The sequence below is a fragment of the Hemicordylus capensis genome, chromosome 3 (assembly GCF_027244095.1).
Source record: "Hemicordylus capensis ecotype Gifberg chromosome 3, rHemCap1.1.pri, whole genome shotgun sequence".
NCBI classification, from domain to species: domain Eukaryota; kingdom Metazoa; phylum Chordata; class Lepidosauria; order Squamata; family Cordylidae; genus Hemicordylus; species Hemicordylus capensis.
Window position 1 is genome coordinate 112,486,015 of NC_069659.1, and position 25,483 is coordinate 112,511,497.

Sequence of the window (25,483 nt, forward strand, 5' to 3'; positions counted from 1 at the left end):
ACAGGGTTGTTGTGAAAAAGAAACTTAAGTATGTAGTACACCGTTCTGGGCTCCTTGGAGATAATAATAATAATAATGATGATGATGATGTTTGCACATGGCATTTTCCATTTTCTGTCTCTCAGCAAATCCCTTGCATACTATACAGAATAATCACAATCTCTCTCTCTCTCTCTCTCTCTCTCTCTCACACACACACACACACACACACACACAACATTTACACACAATTAACTCACTTTTAAAGTGCTTTTCAAAATCCGCAGCTGGTGCAATTTTTCATTGATTACTGGATCATTGCATCTTTTAATAAAAGATTTTTTGTATTCCATCTTGGTAGAAATCTGCCGTTCTCCTAAAGGGGACAAACTAGCTAGTTCCAAGGACCGGTACAAATCTTGTAAGGAATCTGCAGGCTTTTCTTCTACAGTTTCAGCTGTAAGACACAGAAAGAATGAACTACATAGATTTTTAAAAGTCTCAAACAGCAGTTTTTAAGTTATGCAATGGTAAATCCTTATCAAGGAAAATGCTTGCTTGATCACATGCACATTTAACTATTCAAAATATAACAAATCTGTACTGCTTAGAAACAATTTCCCTATAGGAAAAAGTATGAAATCCATGTGTAGATTTTCACATGGGACAACCATTACACGTGCATTTATTTTGCTACCCATGGTATATACATAACAGTGGGTAACTAGGGCCAATTCCTGCATGTGTGCATACAGAAAGATAATTCACAAGACAATCTTATATATGGGTTACACACTGAATTGTCATATTAAAACTAACTTCAGTCTATATGATAGTTTGTTTTAAGGATACTTTATTTTTAAAAATTATCTATGATTTGCAAATCTGCTTACTTTGACATGTATGTTCTATTTTATTATCCCAAAAGTCAAGACAATAAATGAGTGATGAATCTGAATGCATTTGTCACATTTGTAGAAGCCCTAAAGTTGTACCCATGATGATGCAAAAACATGGGACAGCTTGGTTGTTGGTGGGTATGGGAGAATGTTTGAACTGAAAATGTTGCCAGACACATAATTTTCATAACCCCCAAAGCACTGCTCTAATTAAACTATTAATCCTTCCTTTGACTCTTTTCTTTCAAATTATGATTTTGTAAAAAAAACACACCTTAATGTTTAGGGGGGTAAACTAAAGTTTTTTTGCAGTTGTGTTAAGTTGTGTTGTTTCAATTTATTTAGCAAAAACTTTCCAGCTTTTTGCACTGTGAAAAAGTGTTTTTATGTGAGAACAGAGTGTTTAGAGTAGGGCTGCTCAACGCTGGCCCTCCAGCAGTTTGTTGTTGTTGTTTGACTACAGTTCCCATAATCCCCAGCCTCAATGGCCCATAGTCATTATGGGAGTTGTAGACCAACATCTGCAGGAGAGCTGAAGTTGATCATCCCTGACTGAGGAGGGGGATGGGCAAACTTGAGTCCACTTGAGGCGGAGGATGGACAAAGGTATAAGAAGATTGTAGCGGAAGAGGAAATGGTGGAGGGAAGATTAACTGAGCAAGCCATTTCCCTAATCCCAGTCCCTTTTTGTAGTAATTTATTGTCCTTCCCAAATAGTTGCTGTCAAGCATAGTTCCAGAACTGCGGGGGTAGTAAACATTTCTGAAGGGATGCTTCTCTGAAGTAGCTCCCCCCCCCCACCCCCTTTCTGTGTCAGAAATTTAACATGTGGGATGCAGCTCAAATACATAGAAATGCACTTTGCCCCTTCTATGCCCCCCTCATTTCCCCCCCCCGGTGCCATCACTGGTTACATTCAAAATAAACCAAAACAAGAAAAGAAAAACACTAAATGAGAATAATTTTACAATTTACATGTTGTTTGCCGTGCTCATGGGATTAGTTCAGATTACTGAAAACTATAGATGCAAGTGCACATTTGTATTAACTCAAGAGGGCCACACATGCTATGTTAGCCATATACACGTTTCAAACCAGTGTTTCTTTATATTCCATTAAGCTGCTTTCTGCTCCACGTAGCACATTCTCTTGTTTCTCTCTGCACCACCAGGGGTCTGCCTGTTAGTCCTCTTTCCCATTCTCACTTCTCCTTAACACACACAGTCTCGTCTTTCTCTCTGTACCCCATAGCACTGTCTCTCTGCACACCACCACAGGCCCCTATCTCTGTCAGTTCCCACCTTTTTCTATCTTCATTAACCTTTACAGTCTTTTCTCTCTCTTTCCAAAGTGTGCTCTCTCTCTGTCTCCCTCAACATCACTACAGATCTTGGCTCCATGATCTATTAACCTTTTCCCCATCCCACAGGCTTCTCTCTTTCTTCACTCACAAGTCTCTTTCCTCACCCGGAAATATTCCCCGCCCCCCACTTTGCTCTATACCTCATTTCACTTTCTTTCTTCTTCCTCATCATCCCAGGGCTCTCCACATGTTCTAGCTCTGTTGCCTTCTTCCCTTTCTCTTTCCCCACCATTGCTCCATATCAGCATCCAGGTCTTCTCTTTTCTTTCTTCAGTCCCATGGTTTTGCTTTTACCAGCAACAACCGCACATACATTTTTCACTCTTCCAGCAATACATACAGTGAGGGGGGTCTCAGACATGGGTCATGCAAAGTGGCTGCCTGCAGCAGACGAAAAGTCTGCTGCCAACTCCCCACACATGTATTTTAATTCAGGGAGAAGAGGAGCAAAGGAGACAGAATGACACAGGCATTTTCCCAACCTCACTTTTGATATGCTTTAGGCAGCCTGGACTTGATGCACTACTGCAAGAGTTCCCAGCAGGGGTACTTGAAGGACTCCCAGGGGTATTCAGAGCCCTCATGAGCTGAACTGCTCATAAGCAATTTTATTGCATTAATGGAACACATGTACTTCCAATGGGAGTAAGTTCAGAAAGTTTATTTCAAGAGGAGTACTCACGAGAAACTTAGTCTGGATGTAAACTAGTAACTGGAACAGGCTGATACATAACTGGAATGTTCAGATTTTTGTTTCTGCGCGCGCGCACACACACTTGCAATCTCTATGGGATACCTGAGCTGAAGGTTTGCAACAGCATGGGTACAGTGGTTTTTAAAAGTTGGGAACCCCTGCACTACCTCCATCAAGTGTAGGAAGACACTGCACTGCAGTGGGTCCCACACTACAAGCATATCTTAGGAAGGAGGACTTGGATGTTTCCACAAGAGGAGGGAAGATGCAATGAACTATTTGAATTCCCCCAAGGAACCACAAATTATAAGGGAATGAGTCACAATCAGCCTGTGGGTCTTATGTTCACAGATCTACTGTATGGTATTTGAAGATTCACAAAAATAACCTACATCAAGTGGGTAATAATAATGAAGCTTTGGCATGTTTGTGGGGGATGAACAGGTCCTCAACAGAGAACAGATATGATTCCCTGAGCATTTCACTGTAATTTCTGGGATAATTATTCATTCATACACATTCAAAAAAATTTCTTTTTCTTTTTTCACATGAGAAGCAACAACAAACACAACTTCTACATCCAGGAAACCTAGGAAGACGTCTACCACACAGCTTTGCTGGATGTGTAAATGGAGTATTTTTAACGACAATCTTCAAAGTGTGTGCTATTATTTTATCAGCAGAATGTGTGATTCCACATATAAAACATTGAGCCCTTTCTCACGATGAGTGAGAAAGGGCTCTGATCTGCAAGGGAGGAAGGATGAAATGCTCCCCTCACCAGCAGATAATCGAGGGCTCATTCCTGGGTTGGCAGATTGCCTGCCCAGACAATTGCTAGCTACTGCCAGCAGCATGGAGGGTTGAGGGCTAGGATGCATCTTCCCAGCTCCTGGAACTCCTATAATAGACCATGCAAGAGTGCATGCATTATAGGGGTCCTCCTGGCATTGGCTAGGAGGACCACACAGGAGCCATGCAGCACCAACACATGAACACTAAACCCGGTTTAGGGGTGCCCTTGTGCCCAAAACCTGGCTTAAGTGGCAGGCTCCCTAAGAGGGTTTGCCACCGCCCCGCCACCATGAGCCACATGGATCCTGGTGGTTCACACACGCTGATAAAACCAGGCTGGGCTTCCTTAGCCTGGTTTTGCCTGTGTGTGTGAATGGCCCCATTGTCTTAACCGTTGGAAGCATCTAAGGTCATTCAGTCTAAGGAGGTTATCAGAATGATCAACTGAACTAAAATATGTATAATAACCAAGGCACACCACAGGAAACCTCGACAAAGTAACTATCAGTTCAAATGGTCCACAAATTTGTAGTAGGTTTCCCATAACTATTTTGCATGTAAGACCTTCATCTCTCCATTATTAGCTATTATATCTCTTTCTCACTGCATTCTACATGGCATATATGCTGTCAGGGCCCCCTCTGTACTCCTGTCTCTCTATGATGCTAAGCTGTGAACATCCTTCCTTTCTTCATTGGAGCCCCTTCTCAAGGCCCACTTCTTTAACAAAGCCTTTCTGGAATTATCCCAATATCATTGTAGCTACTCTCTCACTACAATGATTTACACCAGATGATTCCCAATCTCCAACCTCTGTGTAACCCAACTCTTACCCAATTACTACTGATGGTCAGCCCTTTGGGCAAGAAAAACAGGTTGCTCACATGTAATTGATGATCTGATAGTGAACCATTGTATTCATAAGGAATGGGTTCTGTGCCTGTGCAGGGACCTCACGGTTAGATTGACTAGCTCCTTGTGACACCCATTCTGCTCTGTACGTGCTCTGTGCTCTTTAGAAATTGGCAGTTGGGGGCGCTATTTTCTCAGTTTCTTGCAGACCGCCATCTTCTATGATCATTCAGTGATGTTGTTGTTGTTGTTTTTAATAACCACAACTTTCATGGGGTGGTTCAAGAGGGTCTTATGAATACAACGGTTCACTACCAGATCATCAATTATAGGTGAGCAACCAGTTTATCTGGAATGTGATCCATTGCATTTATAAGTAATGGGTGATTAGTCAGCTTCCAGCCTGGTGGTGGGCACAGTAGCCCCAGAAGCCTATGGTAACACCCATTTCAAAACACTTCTCCCAAACTGCGCCTGCGCAGCAGACCTCAGGTCAATAGCATAGCGTTTAATGAAAGGCTGCTGAGAAGACCATGTCGCAGCAGCGCAGATTTCAAGCATATGGATCCCTGACAGATGTGCTGCAGAGGATGCATATGGTCTTGTTGAATGTGCTTGTATGTTGCGCGGCAGATCTATGCCTTGCTGTCAATACGCCTGCACGTTTAACTCCACTAACCAATGTGTGACACATTGATGTGATATTGGTTGACCTTTTGCTATGCTCTTATAGGCCACAAAATGTTTCTTTGTCTTTCTAATGTCCTTGTTTCTTTTTAGGTAATACAGCAAAGCACGTTCGATATCTAACATAAGCAGCACTTTCTCCAAAGTTGACTGTGGTCCCTGGAAAAAGGTAGGTAATGCAGTAATGCTTGGGGTGGCATCAGCCAGACCTTGACGTAGACACACAATCAATTACCAAGGAGGTTGGCACTGGATGATGCACAAGGTATGTGTTGTCTTCTTCCTGTATTCTATATAAGCCTTCTAGGCGTTTTGATGTAGGCGTGGAGGTTTGCAGCACTTCCCAAGCAGACTGAGCCACTTATTTATTACAGGAAGCATTGGAAGTGCCACAGGAAGAGATGTTTTGACAGCCATCATTGTGTTGTAAACTGGGTCCTTTAAATCAACTTCAGGTTGTTTAATGTCTAGGCCTAAAGCCTCTGCCATCTCTCTAATATGAGCATGATATGCTTCCAACTCCTCCAAAGGGAAGCTTGAAGTCTCTGGAGATACATCCAAGGGTGGTTCTGAGGGGTGGCTTGTTTAATCCAAATCATTGCTAATGGAATCAGATGAGTAGCCATCACCTCCTGCTTCCAATGGAGAATCAACTGGAGACACAGTTTTCTTTTTCCTTGGGCACCATAGGCTGAGCAGGAGATTGTTGAGGTTGCAAAAAAGGACCTTCCGGAGTTTCGCTAGGCTTGAGTACAGGAGTATTCGGATGTGGTGCAAGAGGCTGCACGGGTTGCCTCAGGTAGGCATATCAGCCTGCAGGCAGTCGACATGGTAGCAGCAGCACTAGTAATAAATAGTATGTTGGGGTACCTGCTTCTCTGGAACAACCAGCAGAGGTAGTTGTAAAATTTGCTGTGCCTTCTACAGCTGATATTCAGCATAGTCATCTAGCAATGTAGTAGCAAGAGTGGTGAAACCCACAAGAATGTGTAATCTCCCTACAGCCCTGGTGGCAAGGCATTCCCTGCTGCCAGAGTCCCTGTGAGCTCGCATACTGCACTAGCGAATTCCATGACAAAGATGGAACAGTTGTCGCTGCTGCTGACCCTGATGGCTGTGAAAACAACTGAATAGTTCTTGGTACCACAGGGTCCTGAGTATGCAAAGGTGAAATCAGATGCACAGGTAGTGCAGTCCCTGTTGAAGCAATATGTAGTTATAACATTGATGGTGTTTTTGGAATTGTCACTGGAATGTCTTCAACATCCTGTTCAATGTTGAGGCCACTGCTTAAAGAGTCTTGAAAGGCTGACCTTGAAGGGGTGCTATTTGTAGAATCCAGCATAGCCAGTAAAGTATTAGCAGTGTTTGGATCTAAAGTGGCTTCTTCATCATGTTTCACAGTGAAGTCAATATAGTCCCCTCTCTCCTCCTGTTGTAGAGTCGGTGTCGAAGGGGACTGCGCTGGTGTTTGCGCTGGGGACAGCTGAATACCCTTCTCAGTGGCAATGCAGCAAAAGGCAAGTGTAGTAAAGCTGTCAATGTTGTGGTCATTATCAAATGTGTTGTTGATATCGATGTCAACATTGAGACCTGTACGTGTGAGTCCTGTTCCATTGGCACCATAGTCAACATCATGGCTGCTTTCGTTGGTGATGTTCTTGATGCCGACATAGAAGGCCGTTCTCTCAGCATCAACACTCCAATGTGTAGGTGGGCTATAGCTTTGTAGTGCAGTCGGTGAAGGAGTGCTAGTCTTTAACCTTGTCTTGCTTCAATGTTTCTTTCATGGCAGAGAATCCTTCTCCTCATCCGAGGAGTGTCTTTTCTTATCCTTATGCCGATAAGCTGGCTTTAGGACTTCCTTTGGCCGTTTGAATTCTGGCTCTGTTCTTTCAGCGGCAGTTTTGGACTGCATATTTGCAGATCCCTGCGTGCTCAATGCTGAGCTCGGCAACACACCCGCTCTCGATAACAATGTTGATACTGATGCCGACAGGTAATTTGCTCTCGGTGTTGGTGGATGGCGCGCCTCATCATATAGCACCACGCATAGATGCAGCATCCACTTTTTAAATTTTTGTTTAGAAAAAGAACAGCACATTTTGCATGCTGCTGGGTTGTGCTGCTCTCCTAAGCACAGGAGGAATGAATCATGGTGATCCATCGATGGTAATTCAGTTCAGCAATCCACACAACGCTTGAATGTCTTTTAAATCTCCGTCACTGGCAAAGGCGTGCCCCAAGGTTTCAGTCTCATGGCTCCAAACACAAAAATCCATAACCATAACAGACCATAACTAGTCCGTTAAACGTTAGACTAGTCAAAAACAGTCCAAGTTCAATAGGAATAAATATTCCATCTCTTATCTTACCTTTCTCTCAAATGAATCTAGGTGAACCGAGGAGCCAGCAACGAGGTGTTGACACATTGGCAGTCAAACAGAAACTGAGAAAATGGCGCCCCCAACTGCCAATTTCTATGGAAACACAGAGCATGTGCAGGGCAGAGTGGGCATCACGAAGAGCTAGTCAAACTACCCATGAGGTCCCTGTACAGGCACAGAACCCATTCCTTACAAATGCAACAGATCACAATACCGATCAATGAGTTGCTTCAGACATAACAAGTTTCTTACACTGCAAAATTTCCAAGTAGAAAATTGCATGAAACATGAAAACTGCACATGCATACAATGGCATGATCGCTGATGTGATTATCTCTGCATAGGTTTCATGTTGCATTCTACATGGAAGTGATTTCTGTTTGTCATGCCTGCTGTAGCTTTAGGTCAGTTGTGCATTATTTACAGAGCCTACTGCAGTGTTTGCACTAGTAGCAATAAAATGTGATACCTGAGCTCCTTTTAAGTCAACTGTTCTGGCTTTTCTTTACTAAAAAGCCATCTCAAGCAGGAATGGTGGGTACATTCACTGAAAATGATACATGAAGGGGTGAACAGTATTTCAAGAAAGGTCAATATTGTGCTGGGCATAAATAATCCAGGGAATAAGAGTGCCGATTACTAAGCAGCACTTCAAGGACTGTTTTATGTTCAAGGCTGGGGATCACATGACATTCTGATGGCAAGATATTTGGGATATTTAATCTTTATGTAGTTCTTAACCAGAAGAACTACATAAATCATGCTAAACTATGACCAAGGTAAAGTTTTGTGTGGAAATTGTGCCCAGCCTGCTGTTAGTGTATGTGGTCACCTGGAACTAGATTCATATGAGAAACCATAGTAAGATGGAAAAATGAAGCTGATATTAGTGAAGGGGACACAGGCATGAAAAGGCAGCCGGCAGCCAAAACAAAAACAGCAGCAGCTATCAGGGGATCCAGCAACTTTCTCTTATGCTCTTGTGATCTAGGTGGGCCCAAGCAGAGTAAACTAATTAATACAAAAGGAAATTTACATATATTTCACCTTCTAAATAACCAGAGAGTTCATATTAAATAAGAATTACTCTAGTGGAAATGGTCTTGGTTGAACAAAAAACATGGTTGGCAGATTCAGCATTCATTCTTTCATTCAAACTCTCAAACAGTTTGAATTCCTTCTGCCTGCACATGTGCACTGGGAAAGGTTATTGCAAGCAAAAGATTGACACTTCTGGTATGGCTCAAACAAGCAGGTTGCAAGACTTTCTAGTCTTTAGAGGCCCTAAGATATGGGCAGTATATGTTTCATACATAGCACAGCCACACACACAAAATATTAAAAATGTTTTTTAAAAATAGTTCTAGCTCTAAAGTTGTAGCAGTATATACCAGTTATATAGACTAGTATAACTTAATGCAGAGTGCAGCAATATACTATGGGTAGCTTTGCACGTAATGTGGTAAGTAAGGCGGCTGCAGCGTGCCAGCTCCCCACAACAGCACACTAACAGTGTGAGCTGCTGCTACTTCTATGCCAATCATGTTGTCTGAACCTGGAAATGTTGGCTTATTCAGCATCACTTCCCTCTGGCAACCCATCTGTAATCAACTTCAAATCAAGTTGGTTACAGATGTCGGGTTACAGATGCCAGAGGAAAGTGATGCAGAATAAGCCAACATTTCCAGGTTCAGACAACATGATTGGCACGGAAGTAGTGGCTCATGCCAGGAGTGTGCTGTTGGGGGGAGTGTGCTGGCAGTTTGCGGCATCCTTACTTACCACATTATGTGTGAATCCGCTCTATAATTGGCTTCCCCTTACAGAGCTAGTTATTCTAGTGGTCACCCTCATGGCAGATGAAGTACAAACTTGCCTGTGTTGTCTTTTCTCCCAACCCACTTCCCCACCATTTGAATTGTTTTATCCAAACCTGACAACTATGGTGGATCAGATAACCTTGTATCAAGGAATGCATATAAATACTGGCGGACACCCAGAGCAATGAGAATCCTTATGGAAGTGGAAAACTGTTGGGCTAGCTAGTAGCACTAAGTGTTGCAACAGTGCAACAGTTGTACAACTGGGAACTCTGGAACAATACTTGGCACAATATTTCACTGGGAACTTTGGCACAATAGCACTATAGTGTAATAGTGCTCTTGCTCAATCCCATTTCCAGCACAACCACAAATTTGCTCATAACACAAGTAGATTGTTACTCTGGATGTCAATCATCATTCTTTAGTTTGTTGTGCTGGTGGAAAAAGCTGGGCTTTAGGAAATGCTACTGTTAACACCTATCATCTTTACAAAAATTACAACCCATTAAAAATGATCTTCAGGTTTCTTCTCTATGCTGATCCCATTGCTAAAAGAGAAATCAGTGTCACTGTCAATGTGTGTTAAATTTGTATCTTCAATTGTACAGATAGACCTTGCATGTTTCTGTCTTGAAGCATTTTGGATTATTATAATAGGAATTTTCAATTTCCTATTGAAAATTGAAATTTTTCACATTTTCAGTTTTCATAATGAAGAAATTATTAGAAACCTTTTGCTTCTAGTAATGAGTAGTAGACCTTGATTATTAAAATGCAAGTTACTGTATTTCACAGATACTCTCAATTTCATGCAGGATCCTCAAAAAGGCACCTTAACTGAGGTTTTGCAGTATATAAGAGATTAATCTGTTTAAGATCAAACAGTGTCAGTTGGTTAACAAACCTTCTTTAAGCAACATAGGTAAAAGGGTTTTCAGTTTGTGAAATATAGCCTTCATCAGACAGGAGGAAAAAAATAGCCAAACAAGCTCCTTACCTGAAGTTCAAAAGAGATCTCTATTGACAAAAAAATGCAAAGAAAAGAGAAAAACAATATAAATAAAATCAACATAAAATCAGCAAAAAATAAATAGGCTGTAAAATGATGTGTGTGTAATGACAAACATTTATAAACTGATCTGGTCTGGTTTGGTTTAAGTATTAAACCAAATAAGATTTTATTAATATTACAAGCAGTGTACTTTAATATATTTTTTAAAAATGAACATAACTGCATTTTAATGCCAGATTTGCTTTTAATTTTCTACAGTTCTGGGAAGAAGGAATACCATGCTACTCTGATATTCATTTAAAGCTTGCAGGAGACAGAACTGTGGTAAGCAGTTGTTGATGTTTTTCTGTTCCTCCTGATGGGAAATATGCTTTGAAAAAAACAATCCTGGACTTACAGAAATGTCTACCACAAAATTATGCAGGAAGATTGTCCCTACAGCAATATATCTGTGGCATAAAATAAGTGGTTACAACACAGAGAGATGTTTAAAAGGTTAAATAACAAATGGTGGAAGTGGCTGGATGTAGCTAGATTAGTCACAAGTCAAATTTGAGAAACATTTGTTTGCCAAGGTTTATCGGATGGTTAACCAAATCTGAAAACAGAACACATATGTCCCATACACAATCTTCTCTCAGATCAGGCACACTTTATGTCACATACGTTTTATGTGATTTTACCACCATGGGACTTGTAATACAGGAGAACCTCTGTATTCACGGGGGTTCGATTCTCCACTGCAACTGCAGATATGGAAGCCGCGAATATGGAGGCATTGGGGCAATAGGATTGTGGGGGTTAGGTTTCAGGAGGTCGGGAAAACGTTCAAAAAGGGGGGAAATAGCTGTAAAAATGCAGGGGGCAGTGGTCTACCATGATCCATTATTAGATTGTGAGCCCTTTGGGGACAGAGATCCATCTTATTTATTTATTTCTCTGTGTAAACTGCCCTTAGCCATTTTTGGAAGGGCAGTATAGAAATTAAATAAATACATAAATACACAAATAAATAAAAATAATATGCGGGTCCCCAGCAGCACAGCAATGCCTCCCAATAGCAAAAAAAGGACGGAAAATCATGGGGGTTTGCCCTTTTTTCTGCAAAATGAGCCATTCTGAGGTTCCCGATCTCAAAATGGCAGCCGGAAATAACTTCCGAGGTCATTTCCAGCCACCCCAACCGACAGATACATGAAAATGAACCCCTTAATTGGCAATTTTTTTCACGTATACTGAGGTTGGGCGCCAGTTCCCTGACTGCGGATTCGCAAAACCACGGATATGGAGTCCACGATTAACAAGGTTCTCTTGTATATAGACTTCACTATGAAAGCTTCCTGTACTTTAGATATGGAAGCTAACAAGTCAGGAATTCTACATCCTTTACACTAAGCAGCCCAATACTGTAATATTCTGTTATTGCACTAATCTGGTCTCTGACCGCAATAAACTTACTACTACTACTGTTATTGCACTCCATAGATATATTGAATGACTGAGCATCAAACAGTTCTCCTAGAAGTGTCCTATTCCACATCAAATATTACAGTACTGCCATTGTATATATGTGTCCTAGGTGACACATATGAAAACAGTCACCTCACTGTGGTGCTATATCTCTGCATCTGGGCTGGAGGTTTTTTTCACACAGGTCCACAGCTACGGACGCCATTCCTTAAAACAACAATGTGCTGCTTTTCACCAGTGGATTTTCGTGAACTGGTTCCAAAACGAGTAGAATATACTGGAAATGTTATGCAAGTCAAGTTCTCCCTGTTGCTTTCCATGGTAGGCTACAACCCAAACTTGATTGATTTAGTTTATAGTGGATTGTGCAAGCACACCTCAGTAAATTTGTAGCTTGATTTCATAAAATCAATCTTCTCCAGGACTGCTGTGATAGCACAAGAAAGATGTCTGCTTTGAATCATGAAAAGAATGCTAAAGTTGACCCAGGAAAAGGAGTTATAAAAATGGCAGTAAAGAAACACTGCTCAATCTGTTTCCAAGTAAGATATACGTATGAAGAAGTTAGCAATAAGTTAAAACCTCTTATATCTTTAAAAAAAAACTATTTGCATTAAGAAAAATCATAGAAATTTTACAAACTTTATTTTTAGTTATACATAGAGGTTTGACAAAGCTATGTGCAATTAATGTCATGAGCTGCTAATTGCTGCCCTTTGGATCACCCTTGCAAAATGGAAATAGTCATTCAGTGCAATATTTAAAGGGGGAAATGTCTGCTTTGAAATTTGAATACATTATGGTGCCGATATATCAGCTCATTCTTAGCCTTTGGCAAAATGTAGCAAATGACCCATCACCAAAAACCCAAAATGGCAGTCAAGACATTCTCAATTCTAATCTCAGCTTTTAGCTCTCTAATTCATTTCCAAAACATTTCATTTCTATTTAATTACAGAGTTTAATGATATACTATAAAGGTTTCAGGCCATTCCAGCTAGGCTTTAGTGATAAATCTTTCAGGTTGCAAAAATTCTATGCACTAAGCAGAGATTTATGGACCTTAAGAAGATACTTCACAGAGAATCTTCAATAAAAAGCGAAAATCTGCCTCTGATGTGCACTAAAACAGCAATAAGCTTCATTAGAAACTGATTTCTCAGAACATATGATGAATTAAGAAAAAATGGCAGGATTATATATCCAACAGACAAAACACAATATCAAAAAGCCCACTCCTGTAAAAGTTAGGCACTTCTAAATTTTATTGATTTCAGTGGGACGGGGGGAATTACACATGCACAACTCCTGATCAAATCATTAGGACCTCAAAGTGCTCAAATTTAGCTGGATTGTGTGGAAGAATTGTCCCATAATGGAGCAAAAGGTTAGGATACAACCAGTGGGCTGACATTCAGACTAATACTGTGCTAGTGCAAATATATTGTGCTAGCTTCTCCTGCTATGTTGCGGGCTTGGGTTCCAGACTAATGCTGCAACAGTACAACAGGGTATGCTTGTGCAACCTGCGGTGCAATTTCTGCTGTGAAACCTCTTCCTTGTCCATATATATGGTAGGAAATGATGCAAAACTATGTGTTATCCTTCTTGTGCAAGCAGAGAATTTGCACACATGGAGCAAGAGATTGCACAACTTTGCGCACCTGCTCAGCTTCTTGTGCGCATCTTTATTTGTTGCACGAATGCAGCATTAGTTTAGATGTCAGCCATTGTGTGTGTGTGTGTGTGTGTTTAAAGGTCAAAAATCATTAATATCATTAGACAAAAAAGATATATTCAATTTGTGCTCATGGAGGCTGAAATTATAGTCAAATCCTTAAACCGGGGTTACACAACTTTGGCCCTCCAGCTGTTGGTCTATAGTTCCAATTATCCACAACCATAGTGGCCAACAGTCAGAGATGATGGGAGCTGTAGTCAGACAACAGCTGGAGGGGCAAAGTTGTGCAGCTCTCTTTTAGACGGACATACGGCAGGTCCAGCCATCTTAGTTGTAAGTTACATACATATTAATGGATTCCCTAGTGGTTTGTCTACAGTATAGAAACTCATTTTATTTTAAATTGCATATTAAAGCTATTAGAGTTTTCTTTCTGCTGTTAGGCAGATGTTGTGTATTATGTGAAAAAAAGCATATGTCTCTATAAAAAGGGTAAATATATGCATTTGTATATAAATAACTATATAATTTTATTGGTATTAACATAATGCAATACCATACATGGACCTGACAGAAATAAAACATTTCAAAATACATTTTAAAATTCTTTCTCCATAGGATAGTATGAAATATCAAGAAATTAGCATTGACATTACAGTACACCCTTAGCCAAAAATATAAGGAAAATCCACATCCAATCACAGAGATACAGGCAAACAAAGATCCATAGGAGACCCAGTACATAATGATAGACAATATCTGAATTTACTTGGAGAGACATTCAGACAAAATCCTGGTCCTAGAACTACCTCCTATGGATCGTGAATGATTTACAGAAAATACTTTATGCCTGTGGCTGCAAGGCAACATCACTCACATTTAAATCCTAGAAGGTAAGGAGAAATTGAAGATTTCTGTCTGCAGAGTTTGAAACATTCCAGTATGAGGCATCATCTTAAGTGTCATATAAGGAGTATCTGTGCATCACTTAAGAAAGCATTATAAACCAATGAGGAAACTCTGCTGCAATCCTAAGCATTCATGAAATTGAGGCTCAAACTACAGGTGACAAATGGCACACCTATGTGTTTCAATCCAGGTCTGCTTATTTATGTATGCATGGGGTGGTGATCTCATTTTTAGAGCAAAAGGGGTGCACCAGCAGTGCTTAAGAAAACCTACAAGCTTCACCCCTTGACTCCCGCAATTTTAGTCCACTAATACCCCACCCCCAGCTAAGGAAGCTAGGCCCATTCTAGCCACTCTGTAATTCAAGCACTGAGTGTACTGTAGGTGAAAAGAGCTGAATCCTCCCTACTCACTATTGTAGCCTCAGAGCCTCTCGCCAGATACTTTTCTCATAGCTTATGCTCTTCTGGTATTGGAAGAGAATTCCCTGATGGAGCAAGGACTGTGGGGAGGTTAGTGAGTGGAAGGAGAGCTTAGCATGCCAGTCCTGTATTTTTGCTCTGAAAATCAGACTCCCCATCCCTTAGGCAAATGTTTGGGCCTGACTTGGATTAAAACAAGTGAGTCTGCCATCATTATTTGTAGGTCAAGCTTAAACCCCATCAAAATCAACAGAATGTACACTCAAGTGAACATATTAGGATTGGGCCGTTAAGTCTTGCAACAGTCTGTGCACACTTGGACTTGATAGAATACATTTAATTTAGTATTATACAGCAAGTTATCTTCCTTAACTAATGTGAAATACACTAAGAATATTAGCGGTTTCCACTTTGTTTAGACAGAAGTAACTGAAGTCCATTCTGAAAAACAGGAATTTATAGTTACCATAGCTGATCCCTCTTTCCTTCTTTGAAGACTGCAGAACACACCTGAGTGTTAACATAGCCCTTCCCCTGCCAAGACCCTCTTCCCCTTCTGTTTCTCCCAAGTTGGTGGAAGTATTTTCTGCAATTGTATTCCATGTAGCCTGGATTTGATATTGTGCCTAGTCCCTCTGTAGAAAGGATGTATTCTTCAAAATAAAAGCAATAGGTCTGGCAACAAGTTTGCCCTTGAAAGACATTGCTGGAGGCCCCTTACCAGGCATTTGGTTGTCTATATTTTAAAGTTTATAAGCGAAAACATCAAATGTTATTCAAGAAGAACTGACTGGCTTTCTGAGTGCAGGACATTACAGGTTGCTTGCAAGAGGCTGAAGATGAGTCTCCGTCGTGCCAATTCTCTCCGATCTAAATTCTCTAATCAATAGTTTATCAATCTTTGAGTCGAAACGGTTCAGTGCCAAGAGAAGTGGATCCGAGTTGGCATGGGGAGGTTCTATCAACTCTCGCAGTGCTTTAGCCTAATACAATAAAGCAGTGATACAATATGGTGAAAGAACTGTGATGGGCCATTATTTCTATTTCATATATTAGTACTGCATTTGAAACATTGATCATGCAATCTTGATAAAGAGAGAAAGCATATATGCCAGCGTTTTCATGTGGTTTTTGCTCCATAGTGTTATTTTAATCTGCATGCACACATGCTTAAGGAAAAAAGGTAATGGCACTGTTCTGGTATGATAATTTAGAAGCTTTAGTCTTTGATTAAAAAAAGGTAATTAGCAGTATGCAAATTTGCATTAAAGCTATAACAACAATTGTAAAATCAATCTAAAGAATGTGATAGTTAACATATATTTATTCTAAATGTAATTAACAGCTAGAATTTTCCTATTTAATATTCATTACACAAGGCTACTGAGGGAATAGGAAAAGTTAACATGATGTTCATGTGTTTGTTTGAACAAATAAATGCTCACACATTAAAACACCCTACCATTGACTAATCTCTTTAAAAGAAAAAAAAAAACATGATACAGAAGAGCTAAGTCTGGTTCATGTTTACTCTTTCAGTGAAATATCCAGTACTACTGTGTGGCACTTGAAATATGTTCTTTAAAAAAAGCGGGTGAGTGCTAAGTCTGAAAAGCTTTGGGGCTTGTATATTTATGTAAAAATGCTAGGTAACACCAATTATACTCAATAAACACAGTCTCTCTCCCTCTCACTCCCCCTCCCCCAACACTAATCAGTAGATTTATCAACCCAAACATGGTGGGATCTAAGAACTGATTCTAATCCAGGATCCCATCTGAACAATGATCAACCTAATGGTGCTGGGAAGCCCACAAGCCCAAGCCCCTTCGTCAGGCAACCTCTGAACATAACATTTCAAATGACTAGTAGTTATAAATAATAGCTGACTATTCTGCATGCATTTTCTAATCCTTTTTAGGCAAGAGGCCATCACTACAACTTGCAACACTTAATTTAATAAATTATGACTTGTGTTTAAAAAAAAAAAGTGCTCTCTCACGTCTGTCCCAAGCTTCCTGCCAACAGACTTCACTGGGTGACCCAGAAATTTAGTGTTAAAAGAGAAAGAAAAGAAAAGAAAAAAGAAAAAAAATGCTATATTCACTTTTTCTACACTACTTCTAATTTTATAAACCTTTATCATGTTTCTTCTTTTGGGATCATGGAAAGAAATGAAGAGTGGTGAAAAGGGCACAAGGTCGTTCCAAGGTAAGATGCTCAAGGTGAATGGGCCAGGAAGATGCTAATGTTGTGAAGTGCTGTGACTGGCACTCTGGCTTACGAATGCTAGCCACAATGTTGTACAGGTTTATTATAAGGTACTAGTTCCATTCACATGTTATATTCAACACTCATACGAGTATACATTGTACAAAGGTACAGTTATTTACATGTTATGCTGAACACAGGTACAGTAGTGTACTTCCTTTCTGTACCAGGCATTTGAAGGGCCTGTACACAGGTTCACTTTTAAAATGAACACAGGGACAGTCATTCACACAAACACATGTATGTGTACAGGCATCCGTAAACTCATACAGCATGATATTTGAATGGGGCTACTTCCTGAATGCTAGCCATTTCCAGAAGGGTACCCATGTCTATCTATTTGATTTCTATATGACCAAGTAAAATATATATCTAGGCAGTTTACAATTTAAAACCATTAAAACAAGTAAAACGGTTAAAAAAATTAAGATCAATCAAATGACTGGCCAAGAAATGTATTTTTAAGGTCTTCTTGAAGGCTGCCAGAGACCTTTTGTTTCTGCAGAGTGCACATTCCAGAGCTTAGGAACAGCTACAGAGCAGGCCTAATCCTGAGTTACTGCCAGACAAGTGGGTGGTGGACTTCTTCAGGTGACTGTAATAAGCAATGGGGCTTATGCAGAAGGTGGTGTTCTCTTAGGTAACCTAGTCCTAACCCGTTTAGCCTTTGAAAGTGATCACCAGCCCTTTCTATGTCTATAACACCAAAAAGAACAAAGAGTATTGTGGCACCTTGAAGAAAAATCAGTTTATTGTACCATAAGCTTTTGTGGACTATAATCCACTTCATCAAATGCATGAAGTGTTAATCCCCATTTGTCAGGTATGCATGCATGACTGCAAAGCAAAAGAAACAAGGAAGAGAGAAAATCAGAATGGCGGTTATGATACAAATGCTTCACAGCTTTAATATTATTAGAATACCTTCCCAGTGCAAGCATTCCAGTCTTAGTCTGTGTTAATATGTTAGACAAAGAGGAACAAAGTGCAAAGCGGTTCTTCAGCTGAAAATACCTTGGCACACAGCAGCAGAATTAGCATTCATATTTCACTGGAAACTGGTAGTAGCATACATGTTTTGCACAGATTTTGGTTCATTTTGTTGTCCAAAAAACAGCTTTTTAATCTACTGATTCATATATGCCAAAATCTTCTACCCTCCCTTATGTAAACAACAGAAGAGCCTTCTTCAAACATGAAAAAGGGGACTATGTATCAGCATATAGTGTCCCAAGAGAGTGCTCACAAACCTCATCCCAGCACTGACAAGCTAAGAGACCTCACTTCTGCAATAAACACTCACATAGTGTTTCTCTGCACAAACAAAAACTAAGCATGACTGAAGAGAGACTTTCCATGATCAGAAGATTGGAGTGTGTGTGTGTTGATGAAGAAAAATTCCACTATCCCCTTTCACCTAGTTGTGTTACCTACATAAGTCACAAGTTTCTGTACCCTGACGTTACAGGGCCCCTTTCCCTGTAAGCAATACTCTGCCTCACCTGACTAGAGATAAGTACCTATTGATCATACCTTACCCTACCTGGTTAGAGATAAGCACAGCTGAAGCTGATTGGTGCATTATTGCTGGTTTCTGCCTTGTAATTGGTTCACCTTATCTACCAACGACTAAGGCTTTATCTGCTTGTACTAGTATGATTGGTGTACACCATGAAACTTTGGCCTCTGATAGGCTCTGTACCCAGTTCTATAGCCTGTATGTAAACAATATAAAAGACTCTTGCCAAGAGCCTAAGGGTGTGCTTACTTCTTGAAAGAGATACACCTGGCATGTCGTGATCAATAAAAGCTTGAACCTGATGGATGGTGATGGCCTCTGCTCATTAAATGAACCTAGAATTCCCAGAATTTCACCATCTGTGTGTGTGCATGTATGCATAAAACTGTGTTGATTGTATGTTACTTATAGAACAAATGTGTACTTATTGGCCACATGAAGCTAGTTTTTTGACCATTTCCTACAGTGGAATGTGTGTGTGCACTCATGTTTGCAGGTGTGAATGAAAAATCACATTTGTGTGACCTCTGTGCATGCACAGTGGCCATTCATGTAAATGGCCTTCACAGAACCAGATTGCCCGCTGGATTACAGTGCAGCGAGGTGTGGGGGAGTGATGGCAGGGCCAAGAGGGATAGTTGCCATAGAGCTGCTCCCACAAGGGAGCCATTGTAACAGCTGCCACTGTGACAGCCACTAAAGTGCCCTCTCACCTGCCCCTGAACACCTTTTTAGATAGGAATCCCCCTTTGCTTGTAAATCCTTACTGGATTCCCCTTTTCAAGCAAAGCACTCGAACCGGTTTGACCCAGTTTGATAGCATGAACTGAACCGCTGTTGATTCTAATGAATCGTGCTGGTTTCATACACACCTGTGCTGGTTCCACACACTTTACTGGGTTTCTGCTCTGCTCCTGCTTGGTTTTTTTTTAATGTGGGATTTTTTGCATACTCTTTCTCTCTCTTTTGTTTTTGGCTTTTGCTTGCCTGATTTTTTTCTTGGATTTCCCCCTTTTTTTGCTTGAGGAGCATTCATGTCTGCACCTCAGAATCAGAAGGGGTTCTCAACATGGTAGCCTGGGTACAGATACTATGTTGTCATTCTGAAGTTACTCCTGCTTCTGCCTTCCGTTTTGTGGACAGTAAGAGTAAAGCCGAGGAAGGGGTTCCTCAAAGAAAGGAAACAGCCACAATAACCTAGATTTTACTTATGCCATCTGCTTTCCCAGGCAAGCAAAAGGGTAAATGTGCACAGATACTCCTTTTTTTAAAAAATTAAAAAAAAACAAAAACAAAAAGTGTGGAGCAGAAATGCAGTGAAGCACTTTGAATATCACTTGCCCAAAGGTGAAGCACAGTCAAAACCTGAAAGGACTCCACTCTGCTCTCAAAATGTGTTGTGTATTCCCTGCCCTAACAGAAGCTACAGCGCTTGGCAGCACTCCTGCATGTCTTCAAATACTTGAAAACCCCTCAATTTTAAAAAAATGGCATCAAGTAGGTATCTGTGTGATACCCGGGGACCACCTGTATTCCCTTCTAAGCTGTGCGGCTGAGTGCACATGCACAAGAGTTTACCTCTCCGCTCAGCCGATTCCAGCCGCCACACAGTCTCCCCCTGCGCTGGGATGACTGCTTTAATTCCCCCCTTTCCCAGTGCTGTCTTTTCCCCTTCTGTCATGTTGGCTTATGCAAAATCGGCTCCCTCTTGCAAGTATGGAGTTCCAAGCGGCCGCGGGGCAGTGAGGAATGGCTGTGCTGCTGCCTGCCAGCCAGCCCCTCTGCAGCTCGATCCAGTCAGGCTCCACATGCATGGAGGGGGTGTGAGGCAGTAGCAACCAGCAGGCAGGAGCCGATCCCACTGTCACCTTCTTTGTGCTCACCCCCCTTTGCTTTCTCTTTCTCCTTGTCCCCGTCCTCCTCTCTGCTCGTTTCTCTTTTTGCTTGGCTTTCTTTGTTCTTGTTCTGTTTTGTTTTTGATAGTTGCTGCTACTACTACTATTTCTGGTGCTACCATTAGCTCTGTTTTTCCTTCTTTGACTTTCTCTGCTCCCTGTCTCTTTTGGGACCCCTCTGGAGTCAGAGTTTGGGGTGAAGTCACTATGGGACCCCTCTGGAGTCAAAGTCTGGGGCATGATTTTTGGCTGCTGTTTTGACTCTTTGGTCCCTAAGCACCCCTTGCCCTTCTCCTGCGCACCCCATTGCTACAAATTCAAGTTGCATTTCACAGAGTTGAGAAAAATCAAGCTTTATCCATTTTCTTTGTAAATTAGAATGTTGCAAACTTGCAGTGCTAATGGGTGGGAGGGAGCTGTTGGGGTGAAGTTTGCAAAAAGATTAGGAAGCTGACTACAATTCAGCTAGAGATATTAACTGGTGTGGAAAATATTATAAAAATCACCAACAAAATAGGTTCCAAGTTCCCTTCCTGGCATCTCCAAGATAGGGCTGAGAGAGATTCCTGCCTGAAATGTTGGAAAAGCTACTGCCAGTCTGTGCAGACAATACTGAGCTAGATGGACCTATGGTCTGACTCAGTATATGGCAGCTTCCTATGTTCCTAGGAAGATGCCTTTACTAGCACTGCCTGGTTGCAAAGCTCCTCTTTCCCCACATCTCACAGTAGGATAGCCATTGTGGAATGCGCTCCCTGCTGAGATATGATCCTCTCCATCTCTAGCAATTTTTACAAAACACCTGAAAACCCTTCTTTTCAGCCAAGCTTTCTCAGCTTCCTGAATTGTGGGGTTTTTAATTCCTGGTTTATTTTAAAATTCAAAACCCAATTTCAGGGTTTTTAATCACTGTAATTGTTTAATTGTTGTTTTAAAATGTTTTTAAATTGTTAATTGTTATATTGTTTTTTAATTTGTTTTAGCTCTTTACTGTTTTAGTGGTGTGTTTTAATTGTAAACTGTCCTGAGCCATTTTGGAAGGGCGGAATACAAATAAAATCAATGAATCAATAAATAAATGGCCATATTTGAGGAGGAGGAGGAGGAGAACCCCATATGGAAAGATGATGCTTTTTAGAGAAAACAGGTGTGTGGACACAGGGCTGTAATGTGCTATACTGAATAAGCTCCAAGTAGGAATCAAACCCCTTTCCAACAAGAAACCATTCTTTTCCATTTAAATGCTCCTTTTCCCAGCTTTGCTTCTGCCTTATTTTAGATTCTGCCTTATTTTTTATTATACTTGAATATGAAGTGTAAGAAAGTAAAAATGCAATTTTATAAATCGAATAGAATTGTAAAATATACTTCTTTCCTTCCAAATTTACAGACTGAGTGTGTGTGTGTGAGTGTGTGTGTGTGCACATGCGTGTTGTATCTATAGTGGTATATAATAGTGCACATGTCTGCACACTGCCTTGATACTGCCACCCAGAACAAAACTGATTCTGCTCACTGATTTAAAAAATTAGAGGGGACACTGGGTACCACACATGTGTACAATGGGGTTGGGTGGGAATGAAGGAGTGATATGTAGGAAATGGGAGGGAAAATGGGTGGGGATTCCAGAGAGGATGAACAGTGGTGGACAGGGTGAGAGGAAGGCAGTGCCTGTGTGGATGAATATGGCAGCAGGAAGAGCGGACAGAGAGGCAATAGGCGTGGACAGTCCGTAGAGACTCCAGTTAGCATTTTTCACACTTCTTTATGCACAAACCTCCCAATCTGGAAAAACCTTGTGATTGTCCCTCTTTACATGTTACATTATTGATCTTGCTATGTGTATTAATCACATAGTATTCACCACATAGTATTCATCAGACTTCTACTTAGAAGTGGGTAACCTGTGGTGAGGATGTGCATATCCTTTCACCTCTGAGGTGGTATGGCCATGGTCTTCAAGAACACTGTCTCCCTTACCAGGATCCCTGTCAGGGAATATAAAGTGTCTGTACCTAAGCCTAGGAGCCAAATGCAGACAGTAAGATAAATTGGGACTACTGTTGGTGTACAGATAAGCCTGTTGTTCAACAAAGTCCCTGAGCTGATGGACCTGGTGGCAGGAATGGCACTGGTGTCACCCAGACTGTTGGTGGTAGGAGACTTCAATGTTCACTATGGGACCGAGTTGTCAGGAGTGGCTCAGGAGTTCATAATGACCATGATAACATATGGACCTATCTGAAGTGATCTCTGGACTGACTCATGTTGCTGGTCACACGCTCAGTTTGGTCTTTTACTCTGATCAGGGTTGTGTTCTGTTGGTGGGGACTCCTGTTATTTCTCCATTGCCATGGATGGACCACTATGTGGTTAAGGTAGGTCTTGCAACCACAACGCATCTCTGCAGGGATGAAGGACCCATTAGGTTATTCTGCCCGAGGAGGTTATTGGATCCAACAGGATTCCAAACAGCCCTGGAAGGATTTCAAGTTGGCTCTGCCAATGATTCTATCAATGTTCTGGTGCAAACTTGGAATAATGACCTCACTAGAGCAGTAGACACAATAGCTCCTAAGCATCCCCTCTAACTTGCTTCAAAATTAGCCCCCTGGTATTCAGAAGCATTATGGGAGCTGAGGCAGTGAGGTAGATGACAAGAGCACAAGTGGAGAAAGACTCGACTCAAATCTGATAGTTTACAACATAGATAACATTTGAAGATCTATGCTCTGGCAATAAGCATGGCATAGAAGCAATTCTTTTCTGCCCGCACTGCATCAGCAAGTTCCTGTCTAGGGTTGTGAGAGGGCTAGTACAAGCCTCCTCCCCCTTGAATCCAAATTTGGAACACTGGTTATCCACTGTGATGCTTTGAAATTTTTTTGCAGACAAAATCTCTTATTTTCAGATTGAACTGGATTCTACAATTAGAGCAGAGTCTGTTATGGAGGCATCCAGCAGACTGGATCAATTTCAGTTTGTGACTCCAGAGGATGTGGACAAGCTATTTCGAACTGTACGCCCTACCACCTGCTCTCTTGACCCAGATTATCAGAGAGGGTCTGATAAACATCATAAATGCTTCTCTGAGGGAGGGTAGGATGCCTCCTTATATTAAGGAGACTATTATTAGACCATACTTGAAAAAAGCTACATTGGACCCCTCAGAGTTAGGCAAGTATAGGCCCGTCGTTAATCTTCCATGGTTGGGCAAGGATGGCTATTTTTGGTCCTCTTAGCTCCAGACAGTCCTGGAGGAAACTAGATTCATTTCAAACTGGCTTTTGGGCGGGAGATTGCATTGGTTGGCCTGATGGATGATCTCCAATTAGGTACTGACAGAGAAAGTGCTGATCCTTTTGGATCTCTCGGTGGCATGGTATCCTTCTGGGTCACCTGAGGGAGGTCGGATCGGGTGGCACTGTTTTACAATAGTTCCATTCCTGCCTCTTGGGTAGATTCCAAATGGTGTCACTTGGAGACTGTTGCTTTGCAAAGCGAGAGTTACTGTATGGAGTTCCACAAGACTCCATACTGTTCCAGTGGTCTTTAACATCTACATGAAACCAATGGGAGAGATCATCAGTAGATCTGGTGCAGGGTGTTATCAATATGCTGATAACACCCAAATCTATTCTTCCCTATCAATTTCATCAGGAAATGGCATAAATTCCCTAAGTGCCTTTCTGGAGACATTAATGGGCTGGATTAGGGATAACAAACAGAAGTTGAATCCAGATAAGACGGAGGTATTGATCGTGGGGGGTTAAGACCCAAGAGATGGTTTAGATCTGCCTGTTCTGGATGCAGTTACACTCCCCCTGAAATATCAGGTATGTAGCCATAACAATAAAGATTTGATTTGATTTGATACAAAAAAGCAGCAATGGAGACAATCACATAAAAGCCTGAGTAAAAGCCAAGTCTTCACATGTTTTCTAAAAGCCATGATGGAGACCGAGGAGCGAATAGCCACTGGGAGAGCATTCCAAAGTCTGGGGGCAGCAACAGAGAAGGCCCTGTCCCGCATGCATGATAACCGAGCTTCCTTCATTGTCGGCACCCGAAGCAGAGACCCCTCAGATGACCTCGTCAAGCTGGCAGCAGCCCTTGGGAGCAGGCGGTCCCTCAGGTATCCCGGGCCCAAACTGTTAAGGGCTTTAAAGGTCAAAAACAGCACCTTGAATTGGACCCAGAAACAAACTGGTAGTCAGTGTAGCTCTTTCAAAAGGGGAGTGATATGCTCCCATAGGGCAGCTCCAGACAAAACCCTGGCTGCCGCATTTTGCACTATCTGCAGTTTCAGGATATTTTCCAAAGGCAGCCCCACATAGAGCGCGTTACAGTAATCCAGCCATGACATGACTAAGGCATGGTTAACTGTGGCCAGATCTGCCTTCTTGAGAAAGGGACGCAGCTGGCGCACTAGCCGAAGCCGTGCAAAGGCACCCCTGGCCACTGCCTCCACCTGAGCTTCCAAAAGCAGAGCTGGGTCCAGTAATACCCCCCAAGTTGCGTACTTGCTCCTTCAAGGAGAGTGCAACCCCATCCAGAACTGGTAAAATCTCCTCATTCCGATTGGCTCTCATACTGACCAACATTACCTCCATCTTGTCCAGATTCAATCTCAGCTTATTAGTCCACATCCAACCCATCATGGCCTCCAGCCCCCGATTCAGGACATCCACCACCTCCCTAGGATTAGGTGACAAGGAGAGATAGTGCTGAGTGTCATCTGCATATTGCTGACAGCTCAGTCCAAATCTCCGGATGACCTCTCCCAGCGGTTTTATGTAGATATTAAACAGCATGGTGGACAAAA

At 41.5% G+C, this 25,483-nt stretch overlaps 1 protein-coding gene across 8 annotated transcripts in view; it reads right to left on the minus strand.

Annotated features, from left to right (window-relative positions):
* The window catches only part of CNKSR2 (connector enhancer of kinase suppressor of Ras 2), a 299,886-nt gene that overhangs the window by 5,063 nt on the left and 269,340 nt on the right, over nt 1-25,483 (minus strand). For 4 of the 8 annotated variants that reach the window (XM_053306536.1, XM_053306535.1, XM_053306534.1 and 1 more), the window contains one exon: nt 240-436. In XM_053306536.1, coding sequence (XP_053162511.1) covers nt 240-436 — 197 coding nt within the window. Of the gene's footprint in view, nt 1-239; nt 437-12,589; nt 15,957-25,483 lie in introns of those variants that run through there. The other 4 variants (XR_008318957.1, XR_008318956.1, XM_053306539.1 and 1 more) reach the window with 1 other exon arrangement.